The following is an 18,777-nucleotide window of genomic DNA, read 5'->3' as shown; positions in this document are numbered from 1 at the left end:
CTGGAGGTAAGAGAGGATGGTGCGGTAACCCTGGAGATTAATTGCAAATACGAAACGTAGCAAACCCATCTCACAGAACTTCCAAAATTGGTGTTAGGTCGATAGATTTCATTTTCTTTTCTCACACTGGCGAAGAAGTTGTACAGCTACAGCTTTGTAGCTGTTCTGAAGAGGGCCAGATTAGAAGAGAGTCTTTTGTGTGGTTTGAGAATCTGCACCTGATCTAAATAACTACACGTTTTGATGGTCTCCTCTCCCATTTAAACATTTCAAGACCTAAACTTGCTAAAAAAGAACCCACCGCTAGAGGACTTTTTTACTAGGACTACATTTCAAGAATCGATGTTTTTAAATGTTAATAATGGTGCAATTTCACAGGCTGTGCCATTGCCTGAATGGTGACAGCCTTGAGCTGTCCTTGCAGAGGTTCGGTATTATTTGCCAGCTATTTGTTAATTTGAAGAACTGTGAAAAGTGACTAAATGATTAAAATTCCAGTGAACCTTATAAACGTAGGTCTCTCTCTCTCTCTCTCTCTCTCTCTCACACACACACACACACACACACACACACACACAAAGTAGAATTCCTGTAAGAAAACGGAATAAAGAGTTGAACCTGCAATAGATGAATGAGATTTATCTGCAAGCTCAACAGATTAAATTAAATTCTGTAGAGGACATAGCCATGTCTCTTCTGCTGTTGTTTTTTTATTTATTTGTTGCAAGATTTAAAAAAGAAGAGAAATAGAAAAGGAAAGCAACAAAAACATTTAACAAACATTCAGTATAATTTTTGAAAACATTGAACTTAGCCCACAGAAGATACGGTTCTGCTCCATCAGGGGAAGGAGAGGCCGGATCCCCGGTGAAGGAGCCCCCTGCTCCGTAAATCCATCCTTTGTAGCGCAGTGGTCCACCCCAAACCTCAGCCGGGTGGGCTCAGCCCTGGCAGGGCACGGCGGGGCATCGCCTGCTACTCTCCCGAGGGCTTAAGAGACGGAAGCATTCCCAGAAGTTTCCCCCTGCACAGCACTCTGCCCTCAGCGCCAGGCAGCCTTGGGGGCTCTGAGGCCTTGTGGAGAACCGTCTCCACCACCTGAAGGCGGCTCTGCTCAACGCCTGGCTTAGACCCTCCCAGAATCGCCTTCTAGACTATCAGGCTGAAATTGGTGGTCCATGTGACTGAAATTCCAGCATGTAATTCAAGAATACCTTCACATATCTCTCTCTCTCTCTCTCTCTCTCTCTCTCTCTCTCTCTCTCTCTCTCTCTCTCTCTCTCTCTCTGTGTGCGTGTGTGTGTGTAAGAGACAGAGAGACTGCATTAAAGTCAGTGAGGGATTCCCAAATTGACTAAGGTGTGTGGGTACTTTGATAAGTATGTGGTAGCAATGGATGTTTCCAAAGCGTTCAAATAAGTCTTCCAAGGGCCTGTTTGTGAGCCAAAAGTTTTCCTCCCTCCCTCCCTCCCTGCCTTCCTCCATCCCTCCCCTCCTTCCTTCCTTCCTCCCTCCCTCCCTCCCTCCCTGCCTTCCTCCATCCCTCCCCTCCTTCCTTCCTTCCTTCCTTCCTCCCTCCCTCCCTCCCTCCCTTCCAATTTGTACAGGCAGCTTCCTCCGTAGCTCGGGGGATTCTTCCGGTACCATCTGGCCTAAGAAAGCCTTCTTAACTGAATCTGCTGTTCTTGCTCTGTAGACAGAAGTTGTGGGTTGACCCACAACATCTCAGTCCCTTGGTTTCTGGTCTGCCGCGTAACGTGGATTTTGCCTCTCTTTGAAGCACTTACTGTGTCCGTTCTCTGTCTCCAAGCACACCTCTCCAACGAGGAGTTCCAGGAGGTCTTCAAAATGAGCATGGAACAATTTGAACGACTGCACTTTGGAAACGCAACGAGCTGAAGAAAAAAGCTTTGCTTTTCTAGCCTGCCCGGAACTAAGAGAAACGTGCTCGACGTAGCCAGCTCCATCCTTCCTTCGCCACCTGTGCGCACCTGCGACTCACCTCATCGCGCTTCACTGTATTTGGGCAGAGAAACAGACCCCGCGGGAGGCCCGGCTTGCCCTTGCTCCCCCCCCTGTGGCCAGCTCATTAAAGGGTGTGACAATCTCGCTTCGGTTATTGCTTTATCCTTGCTTGCTGCAAAGGCAAAACCAAACCGATAATCTCAGATAGCAAAGAAAGAACCAACATTTTGACCGAAGCAAATACTCGGCTACTGATTGGCCTTGACACGTTTGGACTTGTGAGCAGACTCTGTGCAAAGTCAGAGTTGATGAAAGAGGGAGGGGGCACCCCCCCGGGGAGCAAAATGAAATAAAGCCAGTGTGAAAATGGTCAAAGAAAAGCATCAGAGAAACTCACTTTTGCCAATGATTGTGTGTGACACCTTTTTAGAAATAAAATAGAGCAAATCTACCCTGTAACATTGTGAAATCTAATTTCAGTATTTCAGACTCAAAGTACTGTAAAAAACAAAACAAAAAAAATATTACAACTAGACTGTAACGTAAATGTGTCCAGATTGGCAGGCAAAATACAATTCTTCTTAGCTGTACTTTTATTTCAAACATGTGAAATGTTTGCATTTGTGGAACAAAATTCTCCTAAATTTAAATTCTAGGGATTATATAGTAATTCTGTATTTACAAATAATAGTGCATTCTGGTGTGGAAAAAGTCATCTGGCTGTGCAATCCTGGCTGTGTATCCTCCTGTTTTGCTCCACCGTTTCACACTGACACAAAACGTGTAATTTTCTGACACACACGTCAGCATCCCCATTAAATGTCTTGTTTGGTAACCCACCGCTCTCCGGGTCGTCTTCCCCTCGCCTGGTGGGGTTGCTCTACGCAGGGAAAGGAGCTCCATGTTTGGCCCAAGGACATAGAGAGAGAGAGAGAGAGAGAGAGAGAGAGGAGAGAGAGAGGGAGGGAGGGAGGGAGAGAGAGAGAGAGAGAGAGAGGAGAGAGAGAGAGGAGGGAGGGAGGGAGGGAGGGAGAGAGAGAGAGAGAGAGGAGAGAGAGAGAGAGAGGGAGGGAGGGAGGGAGAGAGGGAGAGAGAGAGAGAGAGAGAGAGAGAGAGGGAGCCTCGTGGAAGAGCTTGGTCCTGACCTCCACTTTCCCGCATAAGGAGCTTTGCGCCTGGCGGGATCAGGTGGGGAGGCCCGACTGGGGCTGCCTTCCCACCCCTGCTCCCAACTGATCCCTTTGGATGCTGGAGGTGACATCCCAAGGAACCATCACAAATAAAACCCATTCCTTGCATAATTGGGTGGGAACAGGGCTCTCGTGGGGACCCAGTGAAAAAGTTGGTGAAAACCCTGAACAAACATTGCTCAGAGAACCCTTGATTAAACAAAAGGAGATTAAAATCCAAAAGGCAGATAGAACTGAATGTGTAGAATGGAGACCCGAGTCACGATTGGAAAATGACCATTGAAAGATAAAGATAGCATTTGTTGAAAAGGAACCAGCTTGGGGTTGGTGAACGTAGTCCATGCTCTTGAGCAGTAGCTCTCATCTGGGCCAGGGGGGGCTGGAAACCGTCAATCTGGCTGCCCGGATCCAGAGAGAGATTCAAACAGGGAACCCCCCCCCCTTCCCGTTGTTGTTTTTTCCTCCCATCCCATGGGGTTTTGTGGGAGGGAGAAATGCCCAGTGACTCTTGGCTTCTAAGCAAACCGGGGAGGTGAGACATGCCAAACGCCACAAATGCAGGATTTCTATTTTATTTTAGCTTTCTTTCAAAACTTCTTTTTTAATAAAGCACGTGTGCTGTTGTCATTTTGGAGAGATTGTTCTAAAGGGAGAGAGGAAACCCAACTTCAAAGATAGAAGGCCGTTTTGCAGGAAGGGTGGAGTCATTTTTGCCCTTCTGGGCTGCGAATGGAAAGACAGGCAGGGGGCTGTGGGGGCCCTCTGGTGAAGGCCCTCCGAGGCACAGTGGGGCCATAGAAGGAAAAAGTTAGCTTTGGATCAATAATGACAGAGAGGTCCATATCCAGCCAAAAGTTTTGTTTTATTTTATTTTTTGTAAAAAAATGACACATTCACAATAACATTTATAAAACTCCTTGTAAATCTTCACCACACAAGAAACCAAAACTTACAAACATACTTCAGATGTGGAATACTTTGCACTCCCACAATGTCATTGTTGGAAGAGAGGAAATAAATGAGCGTTCGGCGGGGTTAAATAAGGATAAATATATATATATACAGAAAAACAAGGCAGGATGGAGAAGAGGCAGAGATTTTTGAAGAAAGAGGGTGGGGGAGGACGGTGGAGAATGCAAACTATTCCAGAGGTCGGTTGAGGCAGGCAGTCCAGCCACACTCCAGAAACCATGGTCCCCTGCCCAGCCTTCCCTTTTCCAGCTTCCAATCAAACCACACATAGACACATCGAGGAAGATCACGACTTTTGCGCTGTATCCCCCATCTACCTTTCAATCTTAGCCTCTCTTTTACAGCCGGGTAGCTGCCCAACATCCCTCCAAGCAGAGGGGCTGAGCTGGAGGAGGTGGGTCCCTTTCCTGGCCAGGACTTTCCTGACCCTCCTGGAGAAGCAGGGGACCCCAGGAGGGTCTATTGCCCACCCGAGGGAGGTACACACCCCTGGGAGCTCTTAACCCAGACTGGGGCTTGGTCCCCTGGCCACAGAAAGAGCAACCAGCAAAGTCACTTTGCATTATATAAATATATACCATAAAGCTAGACTGCAAACTATTTACATTCTTTCCAATAAATAAATAGATCAGGAAAAAAACTATAGTTCTTTTATTTGATTTTGGTCTCTAAGTTCCTTCATCTGAAATCTTAGCTGCCTATTCTTCATCCTCAAAATTTCACTTTTGATTTCATCTAGCAACAAAAGATTGCAAAAATATACTTTAGCAAATAACATCTGATTTTTTTAAATGTAATCATCGTAAAGGAGGAAAGTAAATCAGTCACCAGAATTGGTAGGTCAAAAGTCTCTGGAGAATTAAAAATACTCTATATTGCCTTCTTTTCAAGACAAATGACTGCTCCAGGGATGTCTGGGTGGGCGGGGGGGGGAGGCAAAAAGGTCGAGAGCTGCAGCTGCGCCATTCAAGCGCTGCCCCTTTAAGATGCCAGTTAAATGGGGACAGTCACCCCCTCAGGAAGTAATTGGATGGAGGGGGGTCCTGAAGAAGACCCCCAGCCCCAGGACCATCTTGCTGTTTATGCCCACCCTGAATGGGCGCCCTTTGGGGCTGGCACTAAAATGCTGCCCTGCCCCTCCGTTCTCTTCAAACCCTTCGGGGCCTTTGGGAATTCAGGTCTGCAAAGTTCCCAGCAAGCCGCAGTCTGCAGCCCCAGTCCTGAAAGTGGGAGAGGATGATGGGGCCCACCATCTGGGGTCCCAGAAGGCTCCCCAGCCCCTGCCGTCCCTCAGACCCCATCGGGGAGCCCCCCCCCGAGAGGCCCCAGGCAAGTCCTTCCAGCCGAGGGCCAGCTGGCTCCCTGGCCCCAGAGCCCGGCAGACGGAAGCTCTCCGGGAAGGGGCGCAAACCCCAAGGCTCCCCCTCCCACCCTATCTGGGCAGGCCTCGGGTTCTCCCCAGGGGCAAGGGCAGGCCTCCCCCCGACTGGCAGGACTTCCGCCCTCCCCCCGTGTTCCCCACCCCATGCCTTTAGCTTCCCCACCTTGGAGGGACCCTTAATGGCTGGTCCCACGGGTGTCAACTGGCGGGTCCCCTTCTCCAGGCTCAAGGGAGGCAGGCATCCCCCACCCTTGGTCTCTTTGGTATCCCATCGTCACTCGGACTTTTTTTCTTTAAAGGTCATCTGATGCTTATTTCTAGTCTTTATACTCAGAGGAGAGGAATGTTGCATAAAAATAAATATTTCCAAGCAAAGTGACGTAAGGAATAAATTAAGTCTGGTAAATAAAAAAGTAGTTCTGATCATAATTTCCCAAACACAGAAGGAAACCCCCATTGGACGAAGTGGGGCAAAATATCTCTTTCCCTGGCATTTAAGTAAATTCCAGTGTGTTGCACTTCACCCTGCAGGAAACACTGTAAACCATCAGGAGGGAGGGAGGGTTAACTCACAAGGAACTGGCCTCTAAGACAGGAGCGACCAACACAGAAACACGGTTTAGCCTCCAGGCAAGGTAAGGGAGGATTCGAGGAGCTCAAAGGGCCATTGCTCAGTCCTCCAGAGGTACGTGGCCGGAAGGAGAACGGCAGGAGAAACGGCTGCCTTCCTCTGGTCCTAACGGAGCACTGAAGTCACGGCAAGGACCAGGAAAACACGGAGGACTTTGGGAAACACAGCAGTGGTTACAAGGGAGAGCTCCTTTCAGAGACAAGCAAGGGTGGGGGGATTAGGCATCTTCCTTAGGCTGAATGCTAGTTAATTCCACCGCTGAACCCTTGTTGCCAGTTGCTGGAGCAAAACCATTCACGACCTGCCTCTCAAACCCGCTGGAGATGTCTTCAAAAGTCCTGCCTTTTGTCTCAGGGACTTTGAAGAAGGTGAAGAAGAAGAAGAAGACAAGGAAGGCAACGAAGATCAGGAAAACGTAAGGCCCACATAATTTCTGCAAGGAAGATAATCACAACGTTACCTTTGCTGTAAGACAACGGGCAGGAGCAGGAAGTGCAAGGATAAGGACCCTCTGTGGTTTGGTTCTTCGTGGGGAGCAGAAGTATGAATGTTGTTCCAGCTGATATCTACGCAAAGGCCCTCCTACTGGGCTTCAGCTGAGCAGTGAAGCAAACCCTCCGAGTTCTCCCGCTCAACAGCCGTTCTGACAACAGCCACGTGCGGTTCTCGACCCCCTTTTAGTGTTTGTCCTTTCCTCCTCCTACTTCCCACCTGACGGCCAACTTCAGGGGAAAGGAGCAGACTTCACGGCGTTCACAGTAAGCCCACAAAGAAGGTCCAACAGGGAGGCCTTACCTCTGCATAGGGAAAGAGCATGCCCACCAGGAAGTTGGAGGTCCAGTTGCAGAAACCAGCCACCGCCACAGCTGCAGGACGAGGGCCCTGGCTGAAGAGTTCGGACACAATGAACCACGGGATCGGTCCAGGTCCAATTTCAAAGAGAGCCACAAAGGCAAAAGTGCCAAAAATACTGACGTAACTGATCCAAGACACTGTGTTCTGCAAAAACAGAGATGCGGAGTTAACCATTTGTAATCCCAGGGTAGCACTGGTTGATCCCAACTTTTAGCATCTGCTTATGCGGAATTGATCGACCAGGAACCTTTCTTGGCTCAGATGGTCCAAGAAATCTGCACAACTCCAGATTTCCGTGGAGAGCAGAGATGAGCAGCAACCAGTTCATTCTCATTTCTGGCCTTGCTTGGTCAGCAAAATATTTTAGTCAAAGAGACGGCTAAAACTACAGGACAACCTGGAGAAACAGCTCACACCTTCTGCTCTTTCTGTCTTTCCGGAACACTTATACCAGTTTGGTGGCACTCGGCACTTGAAGAGTTTTGGTTCAACCCAGTTGGCCACTTAAACATTAGGATATATGGGAGTGTGTGTGTTTGTGTAGTGTGCCACTGTTGTCTTTCCCATCAGCATGAATGCCTACATGAAGTATCCAAGAGGAGACCCAGAGTTCGCAGTTATCAGAATGGTGGCAACTGTTTCTCCTTTTACTAAATTAAATGAAGCCATTTCAAGAGGGCACTTTGGATATTTATTTATTTATTTATTTATTTATTTTATTTAATTTTATTTTATTTTATTTAATTTAATTTGTATACCGCCCTTCTCCCAAAGGACTCAGGGCGGTGAACAGGGCAATAAATATCAAAATACCGAAATACAAAAATTAAGAACAGATTAAACCATAGTGCCCAAATGCAGAAAATAAATTACATTAAAAACAATAATTAAAACCCAAACCCATCAGACCAGGCCGGCTTGTTCAAACACATAGGTTTTTAGATCACGTGGGAAGGAGTGAAGGTTGGGAGCCATCCGGAGCTCAACCGGTAAACGGTTCCACAGGTCAGGCGCACCCAGAGAACGCCCTCCCCCTGGGGGTCACCAGACGGCATTCTCTGACCGGTGGCACCCTGAGGAGGCCCTCTCTGTGGGAACGCACTGGGCGGAGGGAAGTTGATGCCGGCCGCAGGTGCTCCCTAAGGTACTCCGGACCCCTGCCATGTAGGGCTTTAAAGGTCATTACCAGCACCTTGAATCTCACCCGGAAGGCAACTGGAAGCCAATGCAGCTCACGGAGCAGAGGTGTAACATGGGAGTATCAGGAGACCCCCAACACAACTCTCGCGGCTGCATTCTGCACCAGTTGGAGCCTGCACTTGCAGGAAGCAAGACTGGCGACCACACTTGAAAGAAAGTGGCCTCTTTGCAGGCTTGCCCAGCAGATAAGCTTTTCTGGGGATCACAGTGGATGACCTGCATGCAGAGTTCAGTAAAGTCCATGATGAAGATCAGATACCAACGACGTTCCTACTGTGAAAGCACAGGAACATAAGACAGCAATGGCACACGAGGGTGGATTAAACAGTGATGTGCCCCAAACCGGAAGAAGATCAAGGTGTCGCTGACAGATCAAAGTATCAAGAATCAGCACATGGTCTTCCATGATCAGGAACTGCCCAAGAACATCTCAACTCTTCCCCAATTTGTTTTCTCAAACCGTAACAAAAGCCCCATGACAAGGTGGATGAAAAGCAGCTGTCAGAGTTATAAAATAGGAGACAGGGAGGAGCTCTGTGTGTGTGTTGTGTATGTGTGTTTGAGAGAGTGAGTGAAGGGTTCAAGGGCTCCTCTACTCTGCACCGTGTTATTTTAGCTGCTGCTGTTGGTCTGCTGCTTGGAAATCTTTCTGGAAACAAGGAAGTAAAAGACAAATTTTGGTAACTATCTGGATTACCAGCTTGCTTAGCCTCTCTGCTTAGAGTAGTTGGGAAAGTCATCTCAATCAGCAATGTGAGCTCTGACTAGTTGGACTGGGATTGGAAAATGCACTAAAGGAAGAATTATATTCATGAAGCTATGCAGACATTACTGATTGTGCCCACCACAGACAAAGCCTCCCCGAGAGAAATGGGGAAAGGGCTTGCTAAATTTCCACCTTCTGAATCTTGATAACTACGATAGTGCTAAAGCAACGCCTTGGATGAATATGGACTGTAAGGTATTTAGTAGGTCTAAACTCGGCCCTGATAAGATCATTTTGTGATAGGCATTTGTCCATAGTGGACATTCATGATTGTCTTCCTTGGACTATCACCACATCTCCCCTGTTTTTCTCCCGTGACTAACAAAATTCTAAGGGTTCAATAACATCTAATGAAATCTCTGGAGCCCATAGGAAATCCAAAGTTCAGTTGGAATTTCAGAAACTTAACTTTGTACAAAATGCCAAAGCTAAATGATCAAGATCAGAAGAACATTATCCCATCCTAGTTCATGACCTTGATTTTGATTCCTGCACTCCTAAACTGCTTGTGAGGAGGACATCTCAAGGAGTTCCTGTTCTCCTATGAACCACCTGGAACAGAGTTTCTTTTCTCTAAGGGGCAGCTGGGCAATGTGGCCTCAATTATCTTGTTTCCCAGCTAGATTGTACAATCTGTGACTGGCAGGAAACTTGATTAGAAATCAGTGGTTTTCCGCATGGGGATGAGGAATGGGGGAGGGTAGAACCCCCTAAGATATGTAACTCCAGACACAAAACTGCCTCCATTCTCTTTCCTCAGGACGTGTACTTCATTTCAGTCCAAACTGGGAGAGGGGCTATCAGGAAGCAGAAATGCTGCTGCCTACCTTCAGCGCCAAGGCCACCGTCATGAGGATTCCGCAGACAGCCATGCCTCCTAAGCCAATCAGGTGCAGGGTCCGACGTCCCGCTCGCTCCACAAGGAAGAGCTGCAGAATGGGAAGGGGACACATAAGATTGCGGTGGGGAGCAAATCTCTCTGCAACTGTAGGAACAGTTACCAGAGAATGGTCAAAAAACTCTCCGTGAAATGGTAAATTGGATCCCGCTGCTGTGACCACTACCCTTGACTTATTGAACCGCACCCTCTGGAATCCCCTCTCCACACAGAGGTCCAGTGTGGTACCACACTTTAAAGGCAACATGCACATGAGCCTTCCATGATTGTCAGGTGGGCACCAGAGTGTGTAATGCCCATCTTAAGCCCACTCCAGGTCAACATGTCAACCACACTCGGGTGATCTAAGCCCCATCCTTTTTTAACATAATGGGTCCCCATCCCCACCCTCCCAAAGCTGCCCCTGATGCTAGGAACATTTTCTCTGGCAAGTCCCTCCAGGTTTCCAAGAGGGTCTTCCGCCTCAGCCCCCCCAATGCAGGGCAATCCCATCCTTTATCACCACGTACCGACACCACAGTAAAGACGGTGTTGACCACGCCAGCCCCGATGGTGGCATAAACTGGTTGCTCCACTCCAGCATCTTTGAAGATCCCAGTGGAATAGTAGAACACCTGCGAGGAAGACCAAGGGTGGAGGGCGGTGCTTAGAATCGGGAGGGAAATTTGACCTCTGAGCACACAGCACCTGCTGGAGAACAGGTGAGAAAGGAAGGACCCTCTTGCACCCCAGTGAGCGTGAAATATGAAGCCAAACAAAAGCACCAGGTACGTCCACAGGAAGATCCCAAAATCCATAATGTCACTGTGCCACTGACCCCCTGCCCTTTTGATCCATGCAACAGAGGGGTGGCTTCAATGGCATGGTTGCAGTCGGCATCCTGGCCTTTTGAGTTCCCCTCTTATGGCTGCTCCCCACCTTCCCTCGGACCCAGCTCCCCTCCCTTCCCAGGGAGCTCCTCCCGTCTCCCGCCAGACAAGTGGCTTCCAGCAGGTCCAGCATGGAGACTGGCCCTTGGGGGACCCACCGCGTTGATCCCTGAGAGCTGCTGCGAGAGTTGCAAGGCGATGGCGATGATGATGGCTTGGCGGTAGCTGGGGGAGCGGAAGAGTTCTGGGATGGTGACTTTCTTCTCCTGGGACATCTTGGTGCTTTCCTCTTTCATCTCCTGGATGTCGCTGAACACATCCTGGACACCCCGCAGGCTCTGGAGCACTGAGGGAAGGAGGACATGGACCGCGTCAGACACTGGACGCCTCACACTGGAGAGTGCCAATCAGTTTTGTGCCCAATCTATTTCTAGGAAGGACTCTCCCTCACTGAACTACTCATCCTGCCCAGGTAAGGACAGGAGCCCCATTCACTAGCGCTGGAGATGACTGACGGCCAATATTCCATCTTTCCTGGTCAGGGAGGAGAGCCTTCTGAGCACACACGGACTTTTGTGCTGTGTTACATTCCAGCGTGCCAGAACCTCAGCCTCAGAACAAGCAAAGAATTGTGCCTGCCGGTTCAGAAGAGGGGAGCAAGAAAGGCAGAGATCCACCTTTGGAAACAACAGAGAGACCTCCTGTCTTGAGCCATCTGTGATCTGGTTGGAGCGGCTGGACCAGCAGTGAAATCTGTGAAGACTCCGTTGCCATTCTTTCAACAAGGAGGAAAGGACGGCCAAGTTTTGAAGACTGCTGTGCCCTTCCTAGCAGGTATTATTTTATCAAAGTTTTCCATTTTTACCTATCCTTTCACTTACTGCTAAAATGCTTTTGGGGTTAGCACCTGCCTGGCAAAATGTTTTGCTAAAACAGGCATGCCGTTGCGTGGCTCTGCAAGGCTGCTGCAGGACGAATACCTTTGACGGCCTTCTCTTCCTCCGCCTTGTTGATGAGCAGGAAACGGGGGCTCTCCGGACAGAAGGGGAGGGCCAGGATCTGCAGGAGGGCTGGGATGACGGTGAAGCCCAGCAAGAGTGGCCAGAGAGTTTCCGTCCCCAGGATGACGTGCAGGCCGAAGATCTGAGGGCAAGGAAGAGAGAGGCACAAGGGGGGTCAGGCCCCGTCCCCAGAAACCGAAGTGCGAGGAGGCAGTAAGTCAGTCGGGCAGGATTTCCTCAGAACCGCCAGAGAACTTCCTTGGGCTGCTGATGCTCAAGAGATCCTTGGCCTTCCACAGACTGAGCAGACCCAGAAGTCCCCCTGCTGCCCCAGATCCTACGGAACTGATTTAGCTGAGGAATCCTCTCCTGCTCAGCGCAATCGCTACCCACAGCGGATCACAGAGCATCAATCTCTTCCCCAGGAAGTCAAAGGGCCAAGTGGACAAGTGCAGGCCTCTCTGCCCTGTGAAGGCAAGGCTGCCAACAGAGCCACACTTCTGGGATGAGGGCTCACTCACCTGGGCCACCAGGATGCCCACCACAATGCCCAGCTGGTTCAGGGTGCCAAAAGCCCCCCGCAAACTAGTCGGGGAGACTTCACTGATGTACATGGGCACAAAGCCGGTGCAGAGGCCACAAAAGACTCCAATGATGAAACGCCCGATGATCAGCATCTCCACCGCCTTGGACAGCTTGGACAAGCCCATCAAGATGCCAGCCATGATGGCCAGAACGTTCACCAGCAGCATGGAGTTTCGCCTGCAGAGGGAAGAGAGAGAGAATCGAAAGAAGCATTAGAAAAGGTCAGAGAAGTTTGTGTGTGGGGGGTCCTCTGGGGCTCCAGCACAGCGTCCGAATTCAGAGAGCAGCCACAACAACTCAGGGCTTCACAAATCTCTGGGACAGCCATGATCTGCCGGTCATGGCACGGAGGGGCCCACAGGGGTTGCCCAGCTGGGCTCCCCTCCATGGCCACTGGTGCTTGAAGTCCTGGTCTCGTAGAGGATGCCTTGGGGGGAGCCACCCCAGGCCCTTCCCTGGCCAGACTCAACCCCCAGCAGCTTCCCCCCCCCAAGGCCCCTTTCGGACCTGGGGCCCCACGCCCATTTCCTAAGGGAGGTTGCTTCCTCTCCCATGCCCCCCCCCGTGCCAATCCTCACCCACCTGCCAAATCGGTTGACAAAAAACCCAACGGAGAAGGAGCCAATCATCCCTCCGACTGAGAAAATGGCCACCGAAATGGACCACAGAGCGGTCAGCAGGCTATCCGGGATGTCGTGTCCCGTCCGCTCTATCCAGGTGCTGTTGAAAAAGCCCTTGATGATCTGCAAGGACAGAAAAGGGAGCTCAGGGTTTCTGAAGCAGAAGAGGAGAAAAGGGGAGGGGAGTTGAGAGGGGGCACGGCCAGGTATCGGAGAGAAGATAATCAGACTGTAGATGTTCCCAGGATTAAATCCATATGTACAAGCGGAAGCCAAGAATAAAGGCATCCAAGATTTGAAAAATCAGGAAATTTCTTCAGTAAATTCTGGCTGGGTAACTTCAATGTTCATACGAGTCAGTTTTTTCTCACTCATAAGGAAAAACTGCTGACACTCTCACGCCAGTAGTCTGCTTATATTTTCATCCAATACTAGAGGAATATCAAATGCTCCTCCGATACCCACATGGGTTGGTAGATTTAAAGAGTTAGGCTTTATTATTTGTAGCTCTTTAAATGTACCCAAAGGGCTAAATTGTTAACAGGGATGTAAAAGGCCTTCCTTCCGAAAAGGGCCTGGGGGCTTTGTTAAAACGGGGGGGGGAGTCCCTCTGCTGCCCCCGGCAGCTCCCTTCCCAGGCAGGGCTGGCTCCAGATGCCCCTTTCAGGGTGGCCTTCCCGGGTCTGGGCTTGAGGGCAGCCGGGCAAGTGATCCTCTGCGGAGACGCCAGGGGGCAGCAGGGGGCCGGCTCCCCGGGAGAGGAGAGGAGCCCGTCTAGCCGTTATCCTGCCTCCCCTCCCCCACCCCCCATGAGCGTAGACGCCAGGATGCGGCACATGAATCACCACCCTGGTGAGGAGGAGCGCGACCCACCACGCATTTCCTCCTCCATCCTCGCTGTCTTCATTAAGTGGCCCAATTCAGAGACAAATAATTTTGGAATTCCCTGAGTCATTTTCCTTCCCCTATTTTGACCAGAGCGTGGAAAAGATGACAGCTGGAGGTGCTGGCAGGATGAAGGAGCTGGGGAGATTAAGCCTGAGGATCTCTGGCCGGCCACAGTCCCCCCCCCCTGTGGCTGTCCTTGCTCCCTCCACCCTTGACTCAGCAAGTAGATTCCTCCCCCCTCTCACAGCTGGAAGGGAGTTTCACAGCTGGGCACGTGGCTGAAGAGGGGCCCTGCTTTATGGGAATGTCCCGGCAGACGGGGAGAGCCAGAGTCGGACGGGGCAGGGGGGCTTGCAATGGGGCCCCGGCCCACAGCAGGCGTGGGGAGCGCTGCAGTGGGGACCCTCCCTGGTTTTCCATAGATTAGAAAGGGAGGCAGGGACAAACATTTTCAACCTTGCCAGATTCTCTTCAGGCAACCTTGCAATAAAAGTAGAACCAGGACCGCTGGCTCTGCTTCTTGTCCGGACTACCTGGCAGGGCTAGCTTTCCAAAGACCTAGAGATCCCAATTTAATCTCAGCCGAAGGTAAAAATCCCAAGATCTTCTCCACTCCTGCTGATGCTTTTAGGGACAGGGTGGGGTGGGGGTGTTATCCTTCTCAGACTCTTCCTTAATTTTAGGTCTTGCATCAATAAAGGGGGTTTATACAAAAAAAAATGGAGCTGGAGTGATTAAAAATGCTCAGCCATGCAAGTTGTGAACAAATGTGGTGCCTTGGCAAAGTTCTCTGGAGGGGAAGTCAGCTCTGCTCCCACGAAGCAGCAGGAGATCCCCCTGGGCAGCCTCCCCTGGTGAGGCCTCAAAGGGACCCCCGGCCTCTCCCCATCCAGCACTCCCCACTCCTCTGTCCCCAAATGCCCGCAGGTTTCTCCCCGGAAGAGACAACCCCACTGGCCCAAGGCCCCCCCAGGAGTCCTGGGGACCTGGGGGGGCTCCATCCCCAGACATGCTGGCACTGTGCAGAAACAGCCCCCCCCCCCCGCAAGCCTCACAAGGAGATGTGGGAGGCCCCATCAGCACAGAAAGAGGAAACGCTGCTGCTCTTTCTTTGGCGGGAGACACACAGAGCAGCGGAAGGGGAGCGCTTGGAGGACTGAAAGATGGGGGTGCTGTGTCAACCCATTTCCCCCCTCCCCGCCTCAAGGCCTCCCCGGCTGCCTGGGGAGAAGCCGCTCTCTCCTTGGCCCTTCCCCAGCCGAGCTATGGAGAAGCAGCTGCCGGAGTCTGGCCTCCGCACCAGGTCCTGCCCCGGCTGGGGGGAGGTGGCGGGAAGGCCAGCCCTTCCCCAGAAAGGGCCCGTGGGGAGAGGACTCCCCCCCCCCTTTGCTCAGCTATCCAGGGCGCTGCTCGGCCCGTTACTCAGCCGAGGGGGGGGCGAGGAGTCCGTTGGCTTTCAGGGCCGAGGAGGGGGGAATCCTTCTCCGTCCCAAGGGAGGGTCGGACCGGCCCCCCTCCTGCCCCCATCTCCGGCTCCGAGCCGGCCTCTGCTTCCAGGGCCCGAGGGATGGCGGAGCGGCAGCACCGCACCTCCTCGCCTCCCTTGCCCCGGAGAGGCTCCTCCTGCTTCCGAGAAAGCACGAGAGTCCCGGCGTCACCTTTTCCGACGAGCCCTTCGCTCTCTTGCAAAGCGGAAAGCTCCGTTGCCTCCTTAACCCGAGACGGCTAAATGGCCCCCTGACCGACTCCACGACGCCCCCCTCGGCCTCCGGGCTCTGCCCCGATTCCTCCCCACCTTTGCTGCTACAGCAAATTCTCCGGGTAACAGAAAGCCCCCCCCCCCGCGCGCTTACCTCCTCCGGGGCGTTGATGACTCCCGTGTTGTAGCCAAACTGGAGCGATCCGATGGCCGCCACCGAGACGGCCGCCAGCAGGGACCCGGTCACCTTCCTCTGGAAAGACAGCGCGGCGGCGGCCAGTCAGGCTCTCCGCAGAGGCGGGGGGGGGGGCTGGCGGCTGCTCAGCCGGATTCCGAGGAAGGCAAAGCCCGTCGACGCAGCGTCGGTCGGAGGGCCCTTCGAGCCGGCGGCGACTGCCGGCTACCGCCCGGACAGTCCCGGCCGTGTTCCTGGCAAGGTTTCAGGGGCTCTTCCTCGGGCTGAGAGGGAGGGAGCAAGCCGGGGTCGCCCAGCCTGAACCGCCGCTCCCCACTCGGTGCAGCCACGGGGCAACGTCCCCCTGTTCCGAGGAGGGCTGGGAGATCGCGGACCAGCTTCTCTCTCTGCATCTTGCCAAATATCTAGGGATGCACAAAGCAGCCAGGCCCTCCCTCTCGCCAGGAGCCGTCCCACAGCCAGATCCCAAGATAGCCCCCCTTAGACCCCTTATCTCATCCCCCCCCAACGCCTCCCTCCCTCGTGAGCCTTTGGCTGGCAGACGGGCTCCTTACCCACCCAGGGAGTCCATGTTTCCATAGCAACAAGTAAAATGAAAAGACAAGTGGGAAGTCATTTGGTTACTGCCTCCAGTGGAACCGATTCCACACACACACACAGCGTGCCCCCCCCCCCCCACTTCCCACTTCTTCTGCTCCGCTGACGGAGTGTTGTTCTCCTTTAATTGTACTGTTTGGCTCTTTCTAGTTCCCTCCAGTGTCCAACCTTCAGAGCCCCATCCTATCTTCTTTTTTAGAACAGCAGCATTTTTCCACAGAAAGTAGTCATATAATGAATTTCAAAATATTATTTCAAATATATCTGGACTCTTAAAACAGTTTGCAATTTTCTAAAATCAATCATTTTGTTCTTTATTTCACAAAAATATCCTTAAACCTGTATTTAAAACGTCTTTTGCTAAAGACTGAAGGAAATTCAACTAGTATTGTAAGAACTCGTTTCTGAAGTTTCCCAAAATCTTTTAAAAAAAAGCAATTTCCGAAAGTGATTAGAAAAGGAAGTTGCACACCCAGTGTCCTTCTGAAGGCAGCAAAGGTGGATTGCACAAGACGCCTCTGTCCTCACCTCCCAGAGTTTTAAGTTCCCTGCAGGTGGCTGTCCCGGGGTCTCCCCATCAGGATCAACTGTCTGGAGCACTTGTGGGTGATCCCAGGTCTTCTCGTGATCCAGAGGAGAATTTTTGCTCCCAGTAAAGTTGTGTTTACTTTGCTATCTTTTCCCTATTTTTGTTTGCATTTCAACTATTTGACTGGCCTGGTTTGCGTTTTAATTTTTGTGATGCTTCTATGGTTGCACAAATTGATTAAAAGGGACGGGTGTGTTGAGAAGGAATTTAGCGCCCACTGCTTTCTTGAGGTTCTGTCTTAAACCTCAAAAAAAAAGTTCAGCTAAGGCTTCTCAGCACTCCTCTCAGCTGCCACTCTTAAATGCCCTTAAATTGAGTGAAAACCGCCCAGCAGCCCAAGGCAGGGAGTTAAGTGACCCGAGAATAAGGGCGAAGGGCTAACCCTGACCCAATAGCATCCCTGGCTACAGAGCCACAAACAACGTCACACCTCCGGGCTCTGAAGGACTTAAGGGAACGATTTCGCCAACTCCTAGGCAGGCGCTCAACTGCGGCCGAGAGTCAGAGGCGACTCCCTGGCGGTGAGGGGAGCTGCGTGGCTCTGCAGCCCAACCTTTCAGCCCCGGGGCCACCCGGGTTTAGAGCTGCGGACACTGTGGCCCCTCGGGGCGTCCAATTGCGATTTCTTCCCACTAATCACTTGACTTCTTGTCTCTGGAATCCTGCCCGCGGGGGGGGGGGGCGTTATCTGAAGGGCAGGTGTTTGACGCTCTGTCTCTTGCACTGGAAGCCATTTGCTAGCAAAATCCCGCGTTGCCACCCTTCTGCCTGCCCCCCCCCCGCAACTGAGAGAGGGTCCTGTTGCTGGCCAGCATCCCTTGCAGCGTCAAAAGATACAGATGGGGGGGGGGCAAGAAGGGAGAGAGAGGCAGCAAAATGGCAGGAAATCTGCCAGAGAATCCGCCGCCGCCGCCCTTCACAGGCGCTGGCATTTGCACGGATAGGAGGTTGGCAGGGGGCTGGGTGGATCTTGTCCCCCCCCTTGGAGGTCGGGCGGGGGGCTTGTTCTCTCCCACCTCCAGATGACCTTGACACCTGCTGAGGGTCCCAATCCGAAGCCGCCCTGGCCGAGCCCGCCTCTGCTCCCGGCACCCTTCCGGAGCTCCAAACCAGCCGGGTTTCCACCCATCTCTCTCTGTCTTTCTCACGCACGCTCGCACACACACTGACACACACGCTGCTTCTCCTCCGAATGGGCCCTGGTAGAGCAGCTAGGAGGCTGCCGGAGACTTTACACCCAACGCCTCGGGAGAAGCGACGTCCCCGTCCCTCCGCCCGGCTTCCCACGCGGGTATTTCGAAGCCTCCCGCCCTGCCCGGGGCAGAGGCCGATCCTCCCTTCCGGCAAACCGCCCCAAAGCGCCCTTGGCCAGACGCGACCCTCGCCGCATCCTCCGCGGAGCCCGCGCTGCGCCCGCCAAGCCCGGCGGCCTCTACGCGCCAAGCCCCCTTTTCCGCCAAGCCCCGCGCTGACCTTCGTCTGCTCGACGGGGCCGACCGCCTCCATCCCTCGCCCGATCGTCCGTCTGTCCCTGGTAGCTCTGCTGCAGATGAGCCGCCGAGTCCGCGCCCGCCCAGATGCCGCTTCTGCCTCCCGCCGCCGCCGCCACCTTTATAGCTGCCGTGGGCTGGAGGGCGGGGGGGGGCGGCTGGAGCAGCCCCCGCGCAGGGGCCCGTCGGGAGAGGCGCGTCTGCCTCGCCCCCCCGATGACGCGCGCAGGGCGGGCTGTTGGGCCACGAGACGGGCGGGGGAGGCTGCGGGGCCGCCAGCTTCCCCTCCCCCTCCCTTTCTCCTCCTCCTCCTCCTCCTCAGCCGGGCGGGCCAAGGCTTCTCGGAAGCCAAGCCTCCGAGCGGCAGCTGCCGCAGAGGAAGACG

General features: G+C 52.6%; 1 protein-coding gene across 1 annotated transcript; it reads right to left on the bottom strand.

The window, feature by feature from the left end:
* Positions 1-3,998: 3,998 nt before the first annotated feature.
* On the bottom strand, positions 3,999-18,474 carry LOC310643305 (solute carrier family 2, facilitated glucose transporter member 3-like). The gene is made up of 10 exons (XM_083367577.1): positions 18,376-18,474; positions 15,675-15,773; positions 12,896-13,056; positions 12,250-12,490; positions 11,708-11,870; positions 10,886-11,073; positions 10,368-10,472; positions 9,788-9,889; positions 6,935-7,138; positions 3,999-6,572 (listed from the first exon to the last, which is right to left on the bottom strand). Exons 1-10 carry the CDS (start codon positions 18,406-18,408, stop codon positions 6,357-6,359), a joined length of 1,512 nt encoding a protein of 503 aa, XP_083223703.1. The 5' UTR covers positions 18,409-18,474; the 3' UTR covers positions 3,999-6,356.
* Positions 18,475-18,777: the final 303 nt, after the last annotated feature.

Source organism: Vipera ursinii (genome assembly GCF_947247035.1).
Source record: "Vipera ursinii genome assembly, chromosome: 7".
Classification (NCBI taxonomy): domain Eukaryota; kingdom Metazoa; phylum Chordata; class Lepidosauria; order Squamata; family Viperidae; genus Vipera; species Vipera ursinii.
This window is presented reverse-complemented; position numbering and strand designations above follow the sequence as displayed.

Bases quoted from the DNA above. Each gene is read 5' to 3' on its own strand.
- LOC310643305 (XM_083367577.1), bottom strand. From the start codon at position 18,408: ATGGAGGCGGTCGGCCCCGTCGAGCAGACGAAG. The intron at 11,871-12,249 runs GTGAGTGAGCCC...CCTTGCCCTCAG, and splicing joins TGGGCATCCTGGTGGCCCAG to ATCTTCGGCCTGCACGTCAT. The intron at 6,573-6,934 runs GTAAGGCCTCCC...TCTTCCTTGCAG, and splicing joins TGCTCTTTCCCTATGCAGAG to AAATTATGTGGGCCTTACGT.